Source organism: Carassius auratus, unplaced genomic scaffold (assembly GCF_003368295.1).
Source record: "Carassius auratus strain Wakin unplaced genomic scaffold, ASM336829v1 scaf_tig00039765, whole genome shotgun sequence".
In the NCBI taxonomy this organism is placed as follows: domain Eukaryota; kingdom Metazoa; phylum Chordata; class Actinopteri; order Cypriniformes; family Cyprinidae; genus Carassius; species Carassius auratus.
In genome coordinates this window covers 4,921-26,621 of record NW_020526538.1, presented here as the reverse complement: position 1 = coordinate 26,621, position 21,701 = coordinate 4,921, and the positions used below count along the sequence as shown (strand labels likewise).

Below are 21,701 nucleotides of genomic sequence, written 5' to 3'. Positions count from 1 at the left end.
ACAAAATGAATAAATTCAGAAAGTAAGTTATGTGTAATAAAATTGAATGACACAGGGAAAAGTATTGAGCACCTGAAGAAAAGGAGATGCAAAATGGCATGGATAGCCAATCAGTAATTAGAAAGCAATCCTGCCCCTTGTCAGTGGAAATTAAGATTAGCTGGTTCAGTCCCAGCACCTACCACGAGGATGAAGATGAAATTATTAATGCCAAATAAAGCCAAGGAAACTCTCAGTTGGTTTCAGAGAAAGAAAATAAAGCTGCTAGAATGGCCCAGCCAATCATCTGACTTGAATCTTATAGAAAATCAATAGAAAGAACTAAAGATCAGAGTTGATTGAAGAGGTCCACAGAACCTTCGATATTTGTAGCTGTCATTACCAAAAAGGCTTTTGTACAAAGTATTAAATCAATTTTAGAAAGCGTGTTCAATACTTTTCTCTGAGTTATTCCATTTTATTAAACATAACATATAACAAAACAAAAAAAAATTAGTTTAGGAATTATGTATGGATTACCTGGTTTGTTACCGACATCTGGTTGAAATGTCATGTCAACAGCACAATTAAAAATATATTTACTGAGAAAAATAGTGACGTGTTCAATACTTTTTTTGTGTGTGTGTGTGTGTGTGTGTGTGTGTATATATATATATATATATATATATATATATATATATATATATATATATATATATATGTATAAATATAAATATATATATATATATATATATATATATATATATATATATATATATATATATATATATAATTTAAAATCTTATGGTTACATTAATGCTCAACAATTTTGCATTTATTTAATCAATAATAAAGTACAACAGTGATGTTGCAAAATATTTTTACAATTTTAAAATAGCTTTTTAAACTTAAAATATTTTTCAATGTAATTTATTTTTTATAATGGCAGGTTGTTTGTGGAATAATTTTTATTAAATACTTAATATTTTTCTTTAAACTGTGATGCATATTTTCATATATGATAAATAGATTCAGATATGATAAAAAAATTTTGTTTACACTTTTGAAGAACTTCAAAGAATGCATTCTTTTTGCTGAATAAGTAAAACATCTTACTGACCCCACACTTAAGAAGTGTATATAATCATAATAATAATAATAATTTATTTATTCATAAGTGTATTAAAAATTCATGGTAACACTTCAGTGTAAGACCAATTCTCACTATTAGTTGCTTATTAAAATGCCTATTATTAAGATATTGGCTGTTTATAACTACTTAAAAAAGCACATGTTCTACAAGACCATATTCTACATCCCTAATCCTACCTAACACCTAACCTTACCTGCCTAATACTAACTATTAATACGCAGCAAATTTGGAGTTCATTGAGGCAAAAGTCAAGAGTTAATGGTTTGTTAAAAAAAAGTGTGAGAAAAGTGTAATATTCTCTGTTTAAATGGGCATGGCGCTTTTGGTTTAACTGCTGCCCATTTTTTGTTAAATGATAGCCTTTGATAAAGAAGCATAATTGCAGATATTCCTAAAGTCTTCCAAATATTGTTTTGAGATGTGCTTCTAGGTCCAAAAAAAATAAAAAAATGTAATGCAACAAAACGCTAATGCCATCGTTTTACCAACAGTGTAGTTTACTCAACCATTCAGACACTTTTCTCTCCCATTGCCTCCATCACAGACCTTTACTCAGGCTGAGATTGCAGGGAATAACTCCTTACTGATCTCAGAACAGTCATTGGTACATCACATGGTTGTGCTGTCACCCCCCCCCCACTTCTCCATCATCTAACCCTTATCCGACACCTTCTTCTGTAGATAATGTTTTATCATTCAACTCTCGCTCTCCTCCTCAGACCATGAAGCTGGAGCTGCTTCCCCCTCCTCCATCTTTTCCGAAGAGCCGCGTATGGCTACAGTGGATCGCTCCCCTTCGAGGAGCAGCAGATGGGTGGATGACAGTGGACGAGAGAGGAGAGAGAGGAGGGGGAAGGAAAGGAGGGAATCAGGGGGAAGGAGCAGAGGAAGAGAAGCGGAGGAAGGCAGCTCCCGGTCGGCAGAAAGAAGGAGAGAGCAACAGATGCGTTCACAGAGTTTACCCGGCACGCTGAGGAGCCGAGAGGGGAGACGGAGAGAAGAGAAAGATGACGACACACTGGGAGAAAGAAAGGGAGAAGAGGAACGACACCGGGGAAGGCAAAAAAGTAATAGCATTGGAGAGCGAAGGCGAAAAGTGAAGGATGCTAGTTCAGAGAGAGAGAACGGTCTCCTAACAGACCGAGAGAAAGAGAGAGGGATTGTCAGAAGAGAAAAGAGGGATCACAACAGAACCAGCAAAACGGAGGTCACACAGCGCACACCTTTCTCCTTCCTCATGCCTTTGGACAATGACGATGATGCAGAATCGGCTCACAGCTTCTCTGAAGTCAGTGTGTCTGCAGCCAGCATCGCATTCTCGGGGACTCAGTGGCCCCTGGATGGCATCAGCCCTCTACAGGCTCCTGGATCTCCGACAACAACCCCGGGACCCTGGCTAGTCCCCAGCCCTCACAAACTCTCTCAGGTTTTAGAGGGGAAAAGGCTGAGCCAGAATAAGGGAGAACTGTGGTCCTAATGCTATTTCTAATGCTAAGGGATAGTTCACCTAAAATCTTAACCTCATGACGTTCCAATTCAGTATGACTATTTATTATTTATGACACTTTCACACTTTTCACTTTCACGCCACTTTATGGGAATTTACTTAATTGTGCTAGTTGCACATTTTCACGTGAATGAATGGGTACTGAAGCACCAACAATGTTTCATATGACTGCTAAACTATATTCCAAGTCTTGTGAAGTCGTATTATAGCTGTTTGTGAGAAACATACAAACTGGTTCAGGCCAATTCGATTTTTGTAAATGTAGTCAACTGATTAAAAAAATGAATGATTTATGAATCTTCGCTTCTTCTCATAGAGAGCTAGAGCAGATTTCAGTGAATAAAGGTGCTGTTGAGTGAATTTTCACTGTTGAAATCCAGTCATTTTAATAGGAATCCACACCATCTGTAATTTAATGGGAGGCTAAAAGAATTCCCTTTTGTGTATTTTGCATCGACTTCAGCTGGTCATGCAAATTTGAAACCTGCTTGGTTTGAACGTGAATTTTGTGTGAGTGGTGTTTCATACAAAGGTACACCTTTGAAATATACAATATACCTTTTTTGCATGCAAAATTTTCAATAGTGTGATTATGTGAATGCACCTTAAAATGATAGTCCATAGGATAGCCACCCCCCCCCATCATGTCATTCCAAATCTGACCTGCTTTACTTCCATTGTATAAACAAAAATTATTAAAAGAGGGAATAGGACCCGAAACTCTTTGGTTACAAGCCGAAGAAAGAAATGTATCCAGGTTTGGAATGACATAAGGGTGAGTAAATGATGACAGTTTTCATTTTTGAGTGGATTGTCCTTAAAAAATGAGATCTCGGTCTGTTTCTATCACGTGTCATATTGACTTTTTAATATAACATTTAATGTAATTTAGTTCTCAATTCAAATGATTGCCTTTTATGATTCATATTCACTTCGATGATCCTTTTTGAAGCTTGTCTTCAAAATTTCTCCTTTTGTGTTTCATGGAAGAAAATAGTCATACAGCTTTGGAACGACTTGGGTGTTACTAAATTATTATTTTTGTACTTTTAGTGGAGGTAAACTATCTCTTTAACTTTCTCTTCTCTTCTGTCTCTTTCACTCTCTCTCTCTCTCTCACACACACACTATCTCTCTCATCCAGCTTCTCCAGCTCTGTCTCTATATATGTGGTTTTCAGTACACCAACACCACCCCATCTGTTTCTCTGATGTCTCAAATCCATTATCTATAAAGTACTAGAATTGTGGTATTGGTATCATCCAGACACTCCACTCTGGCCAACCAATCCTTGACTTTATCCCCATCCAGTGGCCAAGGAGAGAAAATGATCAAATGCTGCCATTATGATGTGGCTAGCATGATAGTAACAGCAAGGTATGCGTCTATGATTCATGATGTCCTTCATAGCATATGTTTTTTTTTTCTTCATATCATTGGCATTTTTATTTAGTATATTTTCCATTTATTTTCATAAGAATGCAACAAAAATTCTATTATAAAAAGGAAGATTTATTTAAGACACGGTTGCTCGGTCAGGCCCCTGAAGAGCTACATTTCTGAAAGTAAACTAGATCAAAAACTGATCTTCAGGAGCAGGACTAAGCGATTAAAGATATTTTATTAGCTGCTTGCTGTTTGTGACTGGACTGTAACCCCTCCCCTGCTGTGTGCGCGGTGGTCTTGCTGTTAAAAGAGGGGGGAAGGAAGATAACAGAACTAAAGATAGGTTTTATTATAAGGCCAGTGAGCCGTATCAAACCTCTCCAGGTGCCTTCTGCTTCTTTAGCCAGTGTTTACCAAAAAAGAGAAACAAATACAAGTAAAAGAACATAAGACGTAGCATAGTAGAAAGTGTGCAACACTATACTGTTCTGCCTCTTTAACATCTATATCTTTGCAAGACTTGGTTCACGAGTTGGGGGAAAATATTCTGCACACGCTCTGCGAAACTTCAGCTAAGTGAGTCAAAGTGAAAGAGAGCCATTACAAGTGCCTCATGCGATATTCCTTTATACGAGACATAGACTTCCCTCAAGCTGAAAATCAGGACCCAAAGTTTTGATTTATTATTTTTTTCCCATTGTGATGTTTGTATGCTTTCCGATTCAATATTTCAGACCCATTTCATTGCCCTCAGCATTTCTGAAAAATCGCAAAAACGAGAAAACGAAGGCCTGATGGGTCCTCGTCCTAAGCCCTCCACCAATCAGCATCGAGCATCATGCGGAATCTTCATTTCAGGAATCAAAAAACAAACAATTAAAAGAAAAAAAGAAGAAAAAAAACAAGAAGAAAAAAGGGCATTTTGATACAGGTCTTCTATGCATTTTGTAAGACTTACTGATCAAAAATTGCGGTAGGATTTTTCTACCTAAGATATGAGATTCATAATTTTGTGTACTGTTAAAATACACAGGCAGGTTGGTGAATCGAAACCGAAAATTTCAAGGAGATCCGGTGATAATCAGACATGCTGTACCACCAGCTTATGCATTGATCTTTACCTCAGAACTGTCTGAGCAATAAGTGCTATCTCTTTCTGTTCTGTGTCACACCAAGCAAAGCTCAAAGCAAGCTCATCTAAAAGCTGAGTAATAGAATTATGCACAGTAAAATCATCTGTGATAAATTAATTTGAATAAAATGCATCCCTATATACAAACACTTGATTAAAAAAAAAAAAAATCGCTATAATATTTTGAGTATTTGAATTTCATTATTCTAAAGACAGAATTAATCCTGCAGATTTTAAAAATAGAATACAATGTGTTTTAATTTATCACTGGAGGTCTTTACTGTGCTGTACCATATCCATAAATGCTTACTTGGAAGATCACACGCAAGTTCTGTTGCCATACCTGTAAGCATTTAGTAAATTGCAATTCGATCGATCTTAAGTGTTAAGACTTTAAATCAGGGCTTATACATGAGTATTACACAGCGCTCAGCTGTACATCCGAGGTGTCATCTGAAGTTCACAGCTCTCAGAATCCTCAACCAGCCTGGGTATTGATATTGACTTTGTACCTGATTATCGCATTGGCATCAGCACGTACTGTACAGAAACTTGGATGAGCCTTGTAAATGTTTAGTTTGGGTTTATTTTTGTGAGGGGGAGATTTTTTTCCAAAAGGTTCTTATTGTAGCATTTCCCTTACTGTAGCAGATCTTACGAGAAAACAAGCTTATTGTATATAATTATAGACCCTGGACTTTATTATTATTATTATTATTATTATAATTTGTGTTCTCAATTCCCCCAATGTCTCACATATCAGAAATATAGAGCACTGTCGAGTTATCCTGAGACATGTGCAGCATTTTAAACCGAGGTGCCCACTGGCTTGATGAGAAGCTTGATATATAAAATGATTCTTATAATTCAATCTTGCATGTCAGTAGTGAGTATAATAGTTTTAATAGCACTGGCCCTTACAATGAAATTAAATGTCCCCATGGCATGATACTGTATTCCACAGCCCATGAGGCCAATTGCAATGTTTTATAGAACATCTGTTGCCAGGTTTAAATTATTCAAATTGTTGAATCTGATCTGACAGCTTGATTGCCCCCTAGTGCCCACTGTGGTATTTGCACACTGTGGCCCTCTTTTTTATATTCCTCTTCATGACGTCTTCAACAGCATATCAAAATCCAGATTTAGAGACACAAGGACCACAAGTGTGTAGTCCTCAAAAATAAGAATTAGCATGCCCACCGAACATTTGTCCTGCTCCATATAGGTTTCCTTGTACTGGAGACCCTTAGATGTTCAGTAGTCAGAGATGTAGTCTCAAGGACGATCCAAACTCTGAGCCAACCAATATGCAGTGATGCAATGTTTTTTTTTAAATATTATAATGTCTGCAAGGTTCCTATCAGTGCAAATGTGCCATTTAAATGCTAATCAATGATGTCATACTCTTTCCCTCTACCAAGAGAAATCCAGATGTGCGTGTGGCGCTTTTAAAATGTCAAATCACAAACCGAGTGTTTCAGCTTTGAATTTTCAACTTGAATTTGCTATATTGGCCTTGTAAGGAGTCAGCCATTGTACAGAACAAGAACACTTTTATTTGTAAAAAGGAAAGAAAAGGAGATGTTTTTATATCTATATTCTAGAAATATAGGATAGAAGGCAGCAGGGGTGTAAAGTGCTTGAGCGAGCGTACTTCATTACTAGAATTATTATTTGAAACTATAAATGTATAAAATTACATTTGTATGAAAAAAACCCCTCCTTTTTTTATTACGTTGTAAAATTAATTTGTATCTTTTAAAAAAGTGTATATTTCCCTGACCACCATGACGAAAACCTGAAAGTTAAAATAGGTCATGTAAAATGTATTTGGCCATAATTATGGTCTAATTTATATGAAATGCATTGTTGAAGACTAATATGACTGAAGCGACAAAACAGTTGGTGATGAGTTTATAAACCAGTGTTGATGTTAGAAACTAAAACTATTAAAAATCTTTTCCTTAATTGAAATGTTGTCTTGGAAACTAATCCAAATAAAAAATTTAAATACTAAAGTTACTAAAACAAATATAAACTATATAATAATAATAAAAATTATTACAATTTTGTTTTATTCTAACAAGTTTTAAATTCTAGATTGTTTGAAGTTTGTACAACAAACTTACTTAAATCGTGATTTAATCTCGTCTATTTCTAAAACTAAGAAGTTTACTTTTACTAAGTACAATGTGCAAACTTTTGTACTTGAGGACGTTTTTGACTAGATACTGTAAACCTTTGACACCGTACCCATACTTCAGTGTCATTTCTCAATGCTTTTCACACCCCTGTGTGCCAGACTGCTCGGCCCACGATAATGAAAGCAGAGGACATTCTGTTGTATAAAGGAAGTATTGAACCTCTCTGAGGCAGCCGCCCAGTCTGAATTCTTGCATCTCTTTTTCTCCATCGGTGCTGATCCTCCAACTGGCTGGCTGCAGTCACTTTTTTGCTTTCCCCCATTCAGTGCATACGGAGGTCACCACTTACAAGCCAGCGGAAAGCAGATACAGCTGTTTCAAGTGTTCAGATGGGGCTAGAAAAAAAAAACATTTATGTCAGCTCCTTTATAAAGGTTGTACTTCCTTTATAGCATAAGCGTCCTCTCCTTCATTTTGACTTAGCATAGACCGGACTCTCAAATATAGAGAATGAGGAAGCAGGCAGCAGTGTGTTGCAGATTTTTACCTGCCGGGTCTGAAGCGAGACCTCGAGTAGCCGTTATTTTAGTGGCGTCCTCTGCAGGGAAGATGCTGAGTGTGTAAATAACAGTCCGTGAGGGGACACCTTGAACACAGATGTACAGGTTTTTAATTGTTGCTCTTGATATGTATGAAGATACTGTATTGTTTTTGAATGCATCAACAGGGAGTTTTGAATTATGAATAATGACTTGCAGTTACAGAATTAAACTGAATAAAACTGAAAAAAAGAGGTTGTGTTCACTCATTTCAAATCTCTGTAGCCTGGTTCCAAAGCCTAGAGAGCTACATAGGCCACAGTTTATTTTTGTTGTGTTAGCATGTTGCTAAACCAATAGTGATGCTCATGATAAGTATAAAGTACAAAAGAAAAATCCTAAAATCTCTCTCTGAGCAGCTCATTAGGTTTTAGAATAAGGCAGATGAGTGTTATATATATTAGTATTATTAGATATGGTTACTGATGATAATTTGATTTTAATGCTAGTGTCCAATAATTATCTTTAGATTCTCAGTGGTGTTTCAACATGTCGGTTTGACTCATTAATCTGCAATATATTTTCTTTTAAATTGCTATGGAAAGTACCTATCTGAAAAAAAGCTGTCAAGCTGCTTTTTTTTACAATTTTTTTTTAGCGTGAAATAATTAACGAAGTGTGTGCCCTCGGAATTTCAAGGCTCTGCATTTCAACAGTACTCGCACACATCACTAAACTGCTTGGGAATAAACTCCTACACATCCAATATCCAGCATCCTACATATTTACCATCTAGTGCAGAAGAAAAATACCAAACTTATCTCTCAATATCACACAACACTGGGTCCTACAATAAACAAACGCAGAGGCCTAAGATCTGTTTCAGAGCATAACGTGTATTTACTCTATGTAATCAAATATACGTAGCTACATTACTATAAGGGACTGTTCACACAGAATTCTAAGTTCATGAAACGCATGATGCAGGACTGTCGCGCAGAATGCATTTTTGCATTTAAAAATGCAAGATGATGGGCAGTGAAATGAAGAGAAAAAAAAATGTTCTTACCGTTTAAATTATTTTAACTTTAGTTGCATGTTTTTAGAACACTGTGTCATCTCTAAGATACTGCAAAAGATTTAAACGCAGTGGTCAAACACAACCAACTAACACATTAATGTTATGTGTTACGAGTAAACGACCCCTCGCACAACACCCTAACAAATTAAACTGTGATTTGGAACACACACATAGTGCTCCTCACATGAAGAACAAAGCTCTCAACTAGACCCAAGTTTGGTATTAGATTGTGTTGCTAAGCTAACACCGTCCCTTAAAATATCACAGAAATAATGTATTTAATCAGATGGAACAATGTTTATTTCTATCATCCACCATCTTAAGACATTTTTCTTATCTCACTGCAAACTAAAATGATCTAATCCCTGAAGGATACATCCAATAATGCCTTGGAAATAAGGTATCTTATTAAACAGTCTGCATATGTTGCGTAAAATGCATGGGTACCACACCACACCTCTGTGTTCATTAATTCACAATGCAAATTTTATGTTACATTTCTCAGTGTAACTGCATGAATTGGAGGACAATCCAATTCAAAGAAAGTCCAAGACTCTACTGAGTCTTGCTCCAAAAGCACATACTAGCTTTCATCAAAATACATTTGAAACTTTGATTATCACACTTTTCACTTCAGAGTGCGAGCAGGCCTGTGGGAATAACAGTAGAAGGCTTCTCTCTGCCTCTCTCTCTATTCTAATTGCTCTCACTAATTATACGCTATATGCCCTACACCATGTTAACTATGAAACGGGAGGATGAACAGAGGCTTCTGTGCCTCATATTTTGCCCCAGCATATAGGGCTCAAAACTCAGATAACATTAACAATTTGGCCATTTTTGAAAAGCAGATTTTTTTGAATCCCTTGATTTCAGCATCTCTCAGCTGATTAGGAGTCAATATCTGTGAGATCACATCTATTTTTAGCCTGGGAGTGCACGACAATGTACGCCTGAGAAACCGACACGTTGTTGAGGCGTGCATCTGTGCTGTTCGGGGAAGCAGAAGGGGGCTGGATGTTGAGCACCAGGGAAATGTCATGTTGACCTTTTTAATCAGCAAGCTACAGGCTGCTTCAGTTGAGACGTGGAGGGGTTTTGTCACTCACATATGAAGTATTATCAGCGATAAGTGCGAGTCGTGTACACAATATTACAGCGTCTCTGATATGTTGCATTATGCAGTTGGCCTGGATATTGTATGTGTGTCAGTGGCAGGTGGTGGACCTAAGAAATGAGGATGTTTGTAAATTCATGTCCTATTTCCAATTGCTATTTACAATTTCCAGGTTAAAGAGTTGGCTAGCATGGTTAGTATGCTTATTTCAGGTCCTGATTAGAAATACATTTGTAGTCATAATCCTAAAAAATATATTTTAAATATATATAGCACATTACATTAGAGGCTTAAATGGTCAAATTAGTACATTATTTAGCAAGGTAACAGCTTAGCCTAAAAAAATTAGCACATGTGCTTAATGTGCCTCATCCAAAATTGCATTTCTGAGTAGGCATTTATTTTGTATTGTGAAAGTGCTTTGCGACTATTACTGTACTAGCCTACAGTACATCTGTCATATTGTCATTGTCGTATAACCTACAGCGTCAATTATGTTGCTTCACTGCTTTTCACAGCTCCTCTCCCGCAGCCTCATGGGATAGTATAATGCGTCCACTCAATTTGCACTTGAGAATCTCACAGGAAGTCGCAATAGATTACCGGTGTACTTTTTGCTTACTGTTTTATGAATACTTTGAATAGGGACTTTTCACGTATATTAAGTATGCATATTAGTATGCAGCCAGGCTCTTTTTTAATTATCCAGAATAAAATGTCATCATTGTATGCTTTTGATCAGGTATTGAGGAAGGCAGATATCAATTCGGTCTGGATCTAAAAGTTTCTTTGTTCATTAATGTCTCGCAATTTGCTGTGTATTCTGACAAAATTAAATTTTTACCATTTTTCTCCATTACCAATTACCATTTTACCATTACCAATCTGTTAAGCAGTTCAACTTTTATTTGACTTCTATTGATATTATACTTCTATTACAGTACGTGTTCTACCAGTGCCTGAGCTCATTTCCTGTTCAGCAATGTCACAGCAGCTCAGGATTGAAGTGAAGTGCTTGATCAAAACTGTGCGTTATCATGCCATCAACCTTGAAGAAATCGCACTTGTCCTCTCATCTCTTTCCATCCAGACATTAATGACAGCCTTTAGTTCAAGTTTACTAATTTACATTTGTAGTTTTGGCAGGCATGGGGTGATGGAATGTGACTTTATTAGTTTTACAACCTAACTATTGGTCCATATTGAATCCTCCCTCCTGCCCTTTGTTTAATGGAGCACTGCCATTGCTTTCTAAGCGCTAATGTCACTGTCAGAACCAGACCACATAAAGCCAACACAGCTCTACAGAGCAAATATCAGAACAACTGCAAAACCGATGTGACATGTTGATGAAGCTCCTTATATAACATGCTTCTTGTGAATGAATAGTTATAGAATAGGAAATGTTCCTAAAGCATTAAAGAGGGAATCGAAGGCTCAGTGTGAGAGAACAAACGCTGTGGTTGCCCTGTGGGGAGAGAGAGAGGAAGAGATGGGGAGGGTTGAAAACATGACAGTAGTTTTGAAGCTCAGATCTTCACAATGTTCTCCAGCTTTTTTATGACTGGTGTCAGAGACATAAAAGAGCACAAGAGAGATGAAAAACAGGAACGAAAGATATATAAGGGGATGAAATGAAAAGGAATAGTGAAAAAGAGGATGAAATAATAGGATGGATGGATGGATGGATGGATGGATAGAAAGATGTACATATAAAGTGAAAGACAATATAGATAGATAGAAAGATAGATAGATAGATAATGTGCATATATAAAGTGAAAGACAATAGATAGATAGATAGATAGATAGATAGATAGATAGATAGATAGATAGATAGATAGATAGATAGATAGATAGATAGATAGATAGATAGATAGATAGATAGATCACAGTGCACATAGAATTATGCAGTTGAATAATTAAGGCTTCTGTGTGGGAGAGTAAGAAGTTAAATGGATTTCTCTCCATACATGGTTTTTTTTTTCCCCTCTGCAACTCTTTTCTCCTCCGCATGCACCTCTTACATAAACAGTGGATATGCTCTATATGAGCGAAGCGTGCCCAATTCGCCCGTGCTGAGCACAGACTCTCACGCGTGAACACGTTTTTCATGAACTCTCAGAAGAGGGCACCTGGAGTGAGCCAGTGACGCAGAATTCTGAGGTAAAGATTCATCCTGGACCAGGAGGTCAGCATGGAGTGGCTTTTGTTTCAAAAACCAGTGACCTGCCAACCTAGACAGCATTTTTGAGCATTATACTTACAACTTTTTTGTAGCAATGTATCACTGGGATGTCTTTGAAATAACTGCCTCCCTAGAAAGCTGATTGAGACTGGTTGTACAACACAGCAGGCACGAGATTATAATGTGTCACACTGCATTGTATCGGTGAATTAAACTGGGAAACTGTTGACAGAAGCATAATTCTACCCTTAACGTGGAATCGTACTGCCATTAATAGACAAATTAAGCCCTAATGATAAAGCAAACCACAGCATAGTGGTCTCCTTATCCTGCATGTGCTTACCACATCCCTTTCACTCATAAACAGTTCAGCTGTGACTAAGACACAGAGAGAGAAAGAGAGGGCAGGACGTGTGGGTGGAAGGAAGAAAAAAATGGATGGTTTAATGTGGGTGCTGAAAGCAGAGAGCATGAGAGTGATTCAGCACATGGAACATCCTAAAATTGCTGTAAAAGCCAAAAGCTACTTATCCCTGTTTTTTGCTGCAGCAGAAATTATAACATCAAATAAAATATTCATACTAGGCACTTACATCATCTTAAGCTCGCATTAACCGTGCAAAGCCTGTTTTTATATTAATGTAGGCTACCTGTTGCTGGCTTAAATTTACATTTGGACTGCAGTGAATGAACAATTGCTTCAATGTGTAAAATAAATCTATGCTGGCTTGCTTTTTCTGCAGATTAAATGCATCACACAGCCTTCGGTTTGAGTCTTGAGGTACGTGTGTGTGTAGGAGGGAGAGAGCGAGAGAGAGAAACTGCACTCATTTTGGCTCAGCGCAAAGAGCAACTCTCCCGTCGAAATGAATGTTACCGCGTTCCAAAATGGCCGACCACGGGGATACAGTTTCCCCGGCATGTTCCTCTAGCGCTACACGGTCCTACTAACGTCAGAGCTTCGATTGAAAAGAAAAATATATTCTCTCTGACTCACTCAAATGAATTTAACCCCTTCATCACCCTTTACCACGGCAAGAGGCGCTGAGCATCATCGACATGCTGCGAAAATAGCGATCGAGACACATGTGGCCACTGCGGTGAAACCAAATGGCGGCGAGGGGCGGCAGGTGCAGGGCTGTCCAGGGAGCATCAGGAGGGAATGCATGCCTGTTCAACATGTGAGCAATTCATTCATGAACGAATATCTTTAGTTACTGGCATCAACACGTCTTGACATCTGTCATATTGGCTACTGGAAGACACAACCATTCGGGGTAGTTTAATTAGTTGTCATGCAACGCAGTCTCCATAAATTGGTTTAAAAAATGATAATGAAAGCTGTGCTCCATCAACATGGGTGTTATTTAATGATCTCGCGCGCACTGTCTTGACACTGTGTGGACGAGCACGCGGACGCTGTATTGCGCGTCTCAGCTGTTTCGGGACCTGAGCGCCTTTGCGCTGATTGATACACAAAGCGAAATAAAACTCGACAGGCAGTGGACATCCTGCCGCAAGGATTGTATTTCCTCTCAATTCTGTTTTAGGTGATCGGGAGGAACGCGTTGCCATCAACCGCAACAGAAGATCAATAATTTGTGCGGTTTAAACTCATAAACCTTTTGCGTTGGAACGTCGAATTTGGAGATTTAACCGACTTTGGTGCTATCGCTTTGGGACGCATTCTACACATCGCCTCATTATCGCGCAGCTGTACGCGTTGGAGATGCGCGATTGTCTTCAAGGACTGGCTGGGCAATAAGTGTGAAACCGCTCGTGAGTAAACGACAAATGCGTGCATGAAACATTAATGATAGATGTAATTATTATACATTGAGAGATTAGTCTTCAGAAATAATGGAATGAAGGCGCAAAGAAGTAGTGTGTTATGAAAAAACAAAATATTGTGTTGAACGGACTTTGCAATGAGTTGAAATGCATCATGCATGGGAAATTTAATTCCATGTCTTACGATGCATAATGATGAGCAATATTAATGGCTTGAATGAAGAAATCTTGGTTTTGTAATGAGGGTGCGAAGAAGAGAGAAGGGGGAACTGGGTTGTTCTGAAAGACATGCGCACACCTCCCAGAAGCTAATTTAGTATTGCAGTGGATTTATCAGAAGAACTTTGGTCTCTCTCTCTCTCTCTCTCCGTCTCCCTCTCTCTCTACCGCTCTCTCTCTCTACCTTTCCATCTCAGTCGCCTCTGGAATAGAATGACTCCTGACGAAAATGTCTCCCAAACACTTCAGTCTGAAATATGAGTCATGAATAGACGGCCAGAAAACAGCTGCAGTACTTCAACTCCACATTTGAAAGAGAAACGGAAGAGGATGCACGCCAGAGAAATGGACGAAAAGGAAATCGGCTTTTCCTGTGTAATGGATATTTGCTGACTTGGCTTTTTGCGGTGCATCCTTACCTTGGATTTGAGGTGCTGGGAATGTTCTATAATGTCTCTGTCAAATAATCTTTTGTTCACTTGCATTAACTAATGAGATTAATGAATGGCTAAATGACTGAAGTTCATTTCCGCAAACTGGCTTTGATCTCGATTCCATGATTCCTTGGTGGCAGTGGAAAAATTGCACATTTGACAGAAGAGTAGCAATGCACACATAAACACTCACACACTCACACCAATCGTAAACAAACAAACAAATCCAATTGTTAACATTGTCATCATCTCTTGAATGTGAATACAAATTCCCAATATGGAATTTCCTCATCGCTTTCCAGTACTGTGATCTCCAAAGCTGAATTTAACTTTGGGGAATCTCCGATTAAAACCACTGACTATTTTACTCTGGTAACTCAACTCTAACTCGCAACACATTTCCATCTCTCCCCCCACCCGCTCCACGTGGGGGGGAGAGCTTCCTCTTTTGGGGTGATCCCAGAAGCTTGTCCCGGCTGACGGTGACTGTCACACAAGTGTCCATCAGCATGGATGCTGGGCAGGGCAGCCCAGAGAGCCCTAACCGGGCAGTGGAGTACCTACTGGAGCTTAACAACATCATCGAGAGCCAACAGAAGCTTCTGGAAACTCAACGGCGGCGCATTGAGGAGCTTGAAGTGCAGCTGGACCGGCTCAGCCAGGAGAACAAAGATCTGAGGTTGGACCGTAAGCCCTGCCCGCCCCCACCTCCACCTCCCATCCACCCGGTCCAGCCACCCACTTCCAACGCTGCAACCTCCACCAACATATACGCCAATCTGAGCCACAACAGCAGGCCCATCCCGATACCCATCCCGGCCCCGGCTCCCCCACCCCCACCTCCACCCGTGCCACCACGGGACCGGCGCGTCAATGCCAACACGCACACAAGGCTCGGCCAAAGCCTGTCAGCTGGAGCCAATGCCACGGAGCGAGAGAGGGACCGAGACAGGGAACGAGAAAAAGACGGTGTCGGTACCAGTTTGGGAAGCTCTCTGCAGAGACAGTAAGTACAGGCCTGAGGGCTCTTTTACTGCATAACTGAGGATCTACTAGAAAACAGTTAGAGTCCACAGCCTCAATGCTGGCTGTTTAGAAAACTGTCAATTTTAAACACTGTTTTAAAGACTGTATGTTGGTGTGTTTGCTAACTAAATAGACTATGGTTTATGTTAAAGGAATGGTTCACTTAAAAATAAAAAGTTCTGTCATTTATGTACTGTCATGGTGTTCCAAAATTCTGGTGTTCTTTTGGTCCCCACTGACTTTCATTGCATGGACAGTTGAAACATAATTCAAATTATCTTTAGTGTCCCACAGAAGAAAGTTTGTACAGGATTGGAACAACATGAGGATGTGTAGATTCTGACAGAATTTAAGTGAACTGTCCTTTAAAGCAAGTATGAGTGAACAACTGTGTGCACTGTAATATTCACTGAAACTGGACATCAATTTGAACTACACATACTTGTGGATGTTTGTACAGAGTTTTAGTTGTTTTACATCACACACACTAGTATTTTTACAGCATTTACATTACACTAGTAATATTGGTGCAGAACTAAGTATAACAATGTTGGACTTAGGACCCAAAGAACAGAAAACACCTTTCAGAGGGTATCCCCTGTTTGCACTCTGTCTGTCTTGCAAAACTGAAATTGAGTGCAACAGTCTGTCACAATAGGACCCTTTCCAGGCCATCGGACAGGCAGCTGGCTGTGCCATCGAGCCTGAGCATTACATAAGCCGACATACTCCTGTCTGGACAGAGTCGTGCTGCTGGGCCTCTGGCAGAGTGACAGGCTAATGTCATGAGAACCTGGGATTGAATTACAGTAGCATGCTAAATCTGTCACAAATGTAATATCTTTTTTGATTTTGAGTGAGATTGGACTATGCCAGTGAAGTTTTCTGTAGAACAAGGAAGCTCAAGCAAGTTTAGTTTTGTTTTACTGTAAACTAAGCTTTTAGCTAAGATTCAGATAAGCTATTTGAAGTGCACAAACAGTATATTGATATATCTCCTTCAAACAAGACTTTGTCTAACAGACATTCAAAGATAGTCTTGCCTTTCTACATAAATTACAGTCAGATTCATTTTTTTTTTAATTTCGATTTCAGATTACATCATTTTTACTACATTTTGGAATCAATTGCAGTTTAAACTGTTAAACCAATTCATTTGTGAATGGTGTGCAACTCTGTTGGGTTTGGAATGACGTTTTTAAACTGATGCTATTGATGTCTTGTATGGTTTTAAAACGTTTTAGAGGAAAAGAAATCTGAAAAGATTTCCACAGTGAGCAAAGCTGTCAGTAGCCTCAAGACTGTCAATATCCTTCCCAGCATGTGCTGCGTCAACATGCTCCATACAGATCCAGAGAGAGAGATGGCACCGAAGTGAAGTGGGCCACTCCTTGTGCTGCTGACAGTTAAGTTGTTTGTCTCCCTCCCTGCATTGCTGAGGAATCGACCTATCCATTGCACCTCTGATCGCTACCGCGTATAGTGTGCACTTGAGCCTGCCTCATCACAGCACACGATGCATACTGATGTGTGCTTGAGCGTGTGGAGATTAACATTTGGTGGATTGGATCAGTGTTGAGCACTGCAGTACAGCATCTCCTGTAGTTTTTAAGGCAGGCGGCTGGTGTGGTGTGGAGATTCGGTTTGTGTGTATGATCGGGCCACTGTGTAGGAGAGGTTGTGATTAAAATTCAGCGCAGAGTCAGATTGTGGATCAACTTGTGTGGGAGAGCGAAGCATAGAGTCAGAGAGAGAGAGAGAGAGCAGAAGAGGCTGCAGAATGCACTGCACCCTTTTAGTGTTGCTCACTTTCTCTATTTTGTTTCTCCAATATGCACACCTCTTATTTGTTTCTCTTGCCTTCCTTTCCAGTGGAGAGCAAACTGAATGTCCTCCATTTGCTGAGATAAATCGAGTGCTTTCTTTCTCATCTGAGATTTATTTCTTCTTTTCCTTGAGTGTAGATACCGTACTTGGCTTCTTGCATAGTAATTCTGGTTTAACTGTAGTTATGCATGGCAATTTTGATTTATACCATTGATTTGAATCTTTTGCTTCTTTTCAAAAAAGATTCGTTCAATGATTCGATCAGTCGCTATTTGCTGAGACAAAATTACATTTTGTTTTTGCTGAATAAATGCACTTATACAACTTTGTGCACAATATGGTCTTTTTGTAGTTTTAATAGAAAAAACTTAACATGATTTGAAATTAATATTAGAGAATTTCACTGTTCCTTTTGAGAGCTTTTTGGAGAAGCTTTTAGAGGGCTTACAAATTTTCTTAGTGCAGAGAGTTTTAGTGTACATGAATATAATAAATCAGGAAGCTACTGTAGGTAAACCAAAACCTACATTTTATTTTTTTTTTTTTTTTTCATGTCTACAGATCTAATAGATGTGACAAATATGGTTTTAACACCTCCTAGCATTTTTCTCCATAAATGGGGGGGGGGGGCAGATCTAAGTGTTTTTTTTCACTCCGTTTTCAGCTTCTAGGTTTGACTTTTATCAAGCTATGGAAAATAACAGTATTAAATTTTTTTTATTTATTTATTTTTTTTACTTTTTTTTTTTTTTTTTTGTCTTTTCAGTAATTTTTTACATTCTTATATTAAGTTTGTCCTTGTTAAAGAAGGGAAAAAAGATTCCGGTGTCACACAGAATGATCAACATGCCCTTTTGGTTGAGTTATTGTCAGTCAGTAAATCCTCATTCCACACCTTGTTTGCTCATTTTGTTCACAATTAAAATATGTTTGTTTAGTTCATTTATGAGATTCTGTCTGGAGTCTTGTTCTGACTCGAACATTATGACAATCTTTGCTGGTTGTGTTAAATCTTTGGTTGTTGTTGTTGGTGTGTGTGTATGTGTATATAATGTGAAGTATTTTCAACTTGTCTGCCTTGGTGTCATCTGCTGTGCCATCAGATGATTCACATGAACTCACTAGCAGTCACATAAACAGCATCTGGTAGATGTGGCCATGTGTTTACTTTACACCTGAGTAACTTTAGGGCTGCTAGCTTTCGCTTAGCATCAACTTCACCTGAAACAATGAAGTCACATGACACTGCGAGGGCAGATGGCTTGTTTTACTGATAGATTTTGGTGTTTTACAGACTTTTTTGCCATCATTTGACTGTTTTTGAATCTACTTCAGCCATATCCATCCTTTTTATTCTCTTTCTGTCTCTCTTTTTCTCTTTAGACTATTGCCAAATTTTCCAATGCCTCGTTCACCCCCTCACCAGCCCTCCCTTGGTGTTGAGCAGATGGCACACCAACATGTCATTTGCCATTTTCTTTAGGGTCTCCTCTTCTCTTTTCAACCACAAGGGTCGTTTACAGTGCCGCCTTTTTCATGTGAGCTCTTTTTTGGTTTAGATCCGTGTATCTGCTTCTATCCCATCAGACAGATGCCTGCGAATCCAAATGACCCAACTTGGGTGATCACATTCTTGCTCTCTCTCTGGTGTAATGCTTTCGGCTAATGAACAAGTGTAACTACTGCTGTGGGGGAGCTATTGAGGTGGGATTGTTTCTCAGAATAATTAGCATGGCCGGTGTTAATTACATTTGTCCATTGAAGGTGGCAATTACTGTCGTAGACGTGAGTCTGTGAGTAATACACTGGGTGTTGGAGGACTGACTGATAGACTTTATACAATTATGATTGAATAATTGAATGTCTATGGAGAAGCCCACGTCAGTCAAACCCATCACCTGCTGCTTTGAAAAGATAGTCTATTTTATTAGTTGTAATCAATATTGTTATTAATTCTAACCTAGTTTAAATTAAGAGTGTTTTGCCATGCACTGGTGTCAAAAAGCACAAAAGGCAGCATAATAGAAGACGTCATGTGACCTTTTCAATATTGATAACCCAGAGTAATTCCTAACAATAATATTTAGCACTGCACATTTGTAAACCCTGGATAAATTTTCTTATTTAAATATTTCTTGGGTTGATTGGTTTCTGTGCTGGGTAGCTCTGCCACTGTGAAATCTCATTGGTTTGAAGCAGAGGTCGACTGATCAGCATCGATAGTTGATTGGAGCTATCGTCAAAAATTCCAAACTCCCGCTCGAGTTGAATCCTGTGTGTTTTGATTAGGCTGGCCGCCTGCCAGACTGTTTTAAGGCTGTTTTAATTTAATTTGCATCCCTGAACAATCTCTATGGTGTGGTGTCATTATGATTATTTAACTGCTCCCGATTGAGACGGAGCGTCCCCAAACTCAAATCGTAAATATAAACTCTTATGTGATACCCCCGATAGCCAATGAGAGCAAGCAAGCGTCACCTGCCAGATGTTGCGTGCTTCTATAGCTGAAACTTGGCAGCCACCAACATGCCATGAAAGCAGAGAACATCACCCATATTACTTTTTATACTTTGTTTTTCACTGTGAAATAGAAGGTGCACCAGGGGTAGCCAGCTGACAATGTTGATTGTCTTCTATTAGTTTTCTTCTCTAGGCACGTTTGATCTTGCGAGTCTCCGTGAGAACATGTCACTGTGAAATTGTTCCTACAATCCTCAAGTGTGTGGTCTCGTGGTCTGGTTGAATCGTCTAGTGTGTGCATTCTGAGGATTATTAGGTTAAAAATTGGTTGAATTGTCTTCTTGTCTGTGGTCTCCCAGGGTTTTAAAATCGGTTAATATTTGAAGATCATATATTGTGCAGCCAGCTTTAGATAATCAAGTATTCTAAAATAGAATAAAAATTAGTATGCATACAATATTCATATTTATGTGATTTTTCTATGTATGGCTTTTGTGTGAATATTTAAAGATAGACATCTTTAAGCATGACTTTTGTAAATATAAGATGAAAAGCTTATGAAAGCTGTAGAAGTATTGTTAATTTCAACATTTACCATTACTAAAACATTTTACATTTGAAAGGTTCTTCTGTTAACATTAGTTAATCAACTAGGAACTAACTTAAATAACAAAGCATATTTAACTTTCATTAAGTATCCATTTTAACCAGTGTGATCCAACCTAGGTATTGTTATCGGCAAAATCCACTATCCAAAAATTCTGTTCCACTTTTGTTTTAAACTGTTGTTTGTCCTGTCACTTCTATTTATGACTGGCATGAATTTGTAAATGAGAAAAAAAAAGTCTTTGATCAGGATTTCAAGTGGTTTAAAAAAAAAAAAGTTGATTTGTAATCATTCAAATTAGGGTTAGGCGATGTCTTCAGATTTGGCATCGGACAATGTCTACAGTGAAACATCGCGATGGACGATGACATCGGTGGGGGGATTGGGGGAGATGTTGGCGCAACATTGTGATATCTATCAGCCATCAGCGATGGCATCGTCTATCGTCCCAACCCTAATTCAAATCATTTCTCTGCACAAGATCAACTTGTATTTGTATTTGCTCCATTGATTTCTATGTATTCCTTACTGTATGTGTTCAAAATATAACATTACTGACACTTCCACTTTCTGTGTATCTCCATTTTTGTTTGTCTGTCTGTCTGTCACTCTTTCTTCCACTGGATCCACCACAGGCCAAAAGGAGACCCTTCCAACAAAGACAGGTCTGTGTTCACTCTTTCATTCAATCTCCATTTCTTCTCCTGTTCCTCTTCCACCTCCACAGTGCACACTTTGACTCCTGTAGTAGCTCACGCTCCATCGAATGACAGAGGCCTGTTCTATATAGGGCAGCTTGAATGCATGTGGGACATGCCATTGCTTCTAATGACTTATTGCTTCCCCGTATGAATGAGCTCTTGCATCTGGGGCAGTTTTAGCAGAAGAACGGCACCGTGAGCAAAGTGTTAGAACATGATGGCTGAAAAGCATTTGGAAATCGAGAATTAGCATCACTTGGCTGCAAGACTCCATGTTAGCCGTTGCCATAGTGACCAGTATGCTCAGTGTGAGTATGTTAATGGGGATTGATATGCATGTCGTTTGCATTCGTTCCCATATAAGTGAATGCCAACATGGGCATCAGTGGTTAGTCAGAAGTTACATGAGC

General features: G+C 38.7%; 2 protein-coding genes across 2 annotated transcripts in view; both read left to right on the top strand.

The window, feature by feature from the left end:
- LOC113084142 (membrane-associated guanylate kinase, WW and PDZ domain-containing protein 1-like) overlaps positions 1 to 8,098 on the top strand; it is a 41,728-nt gene extending 33,630 nt beyond the window's left edge. Inside the window, exon 17 of the mRNA XM_026254790.1 lies at positions 1,852 to 8,098. Coding sequence (XP_026110575.1) covers positions 1,852 to 2,609 — 758 coding nt within the window. The 3' untranslated portion in view covers positions 2,610 to 8,098. The remainder of the gene's footprint in view (positions 1 to 1,851) is intronic.
- Positions 8,099 to 15,086: 6,988 nt separating this feature from the next.
- LOC113084138 (IQ motif and SEC7 domain-containing protein 3-like) lies at positions 15,087 to 21,483 on the top strand. Its single transcript, XM_026254787.1, has 2 exons — positions 15,087 to 15,676; positions 21,226 to 21,483. Exons 1-2 carry the CDS (start codon positions 15,180 to 15,182, stop codon positions 21,440 to 21,442), a joined length of 714 nt encoding a protein of 237 aa, XP_026110572.1. The 5' UTR covers positions 15,087 to 15,179; the 3' UTR covers positions 21,443 to 21,483.
- The last annotated feature ends 218 nt before the right edge of the window (positions 21,484 to 21,701 follow it).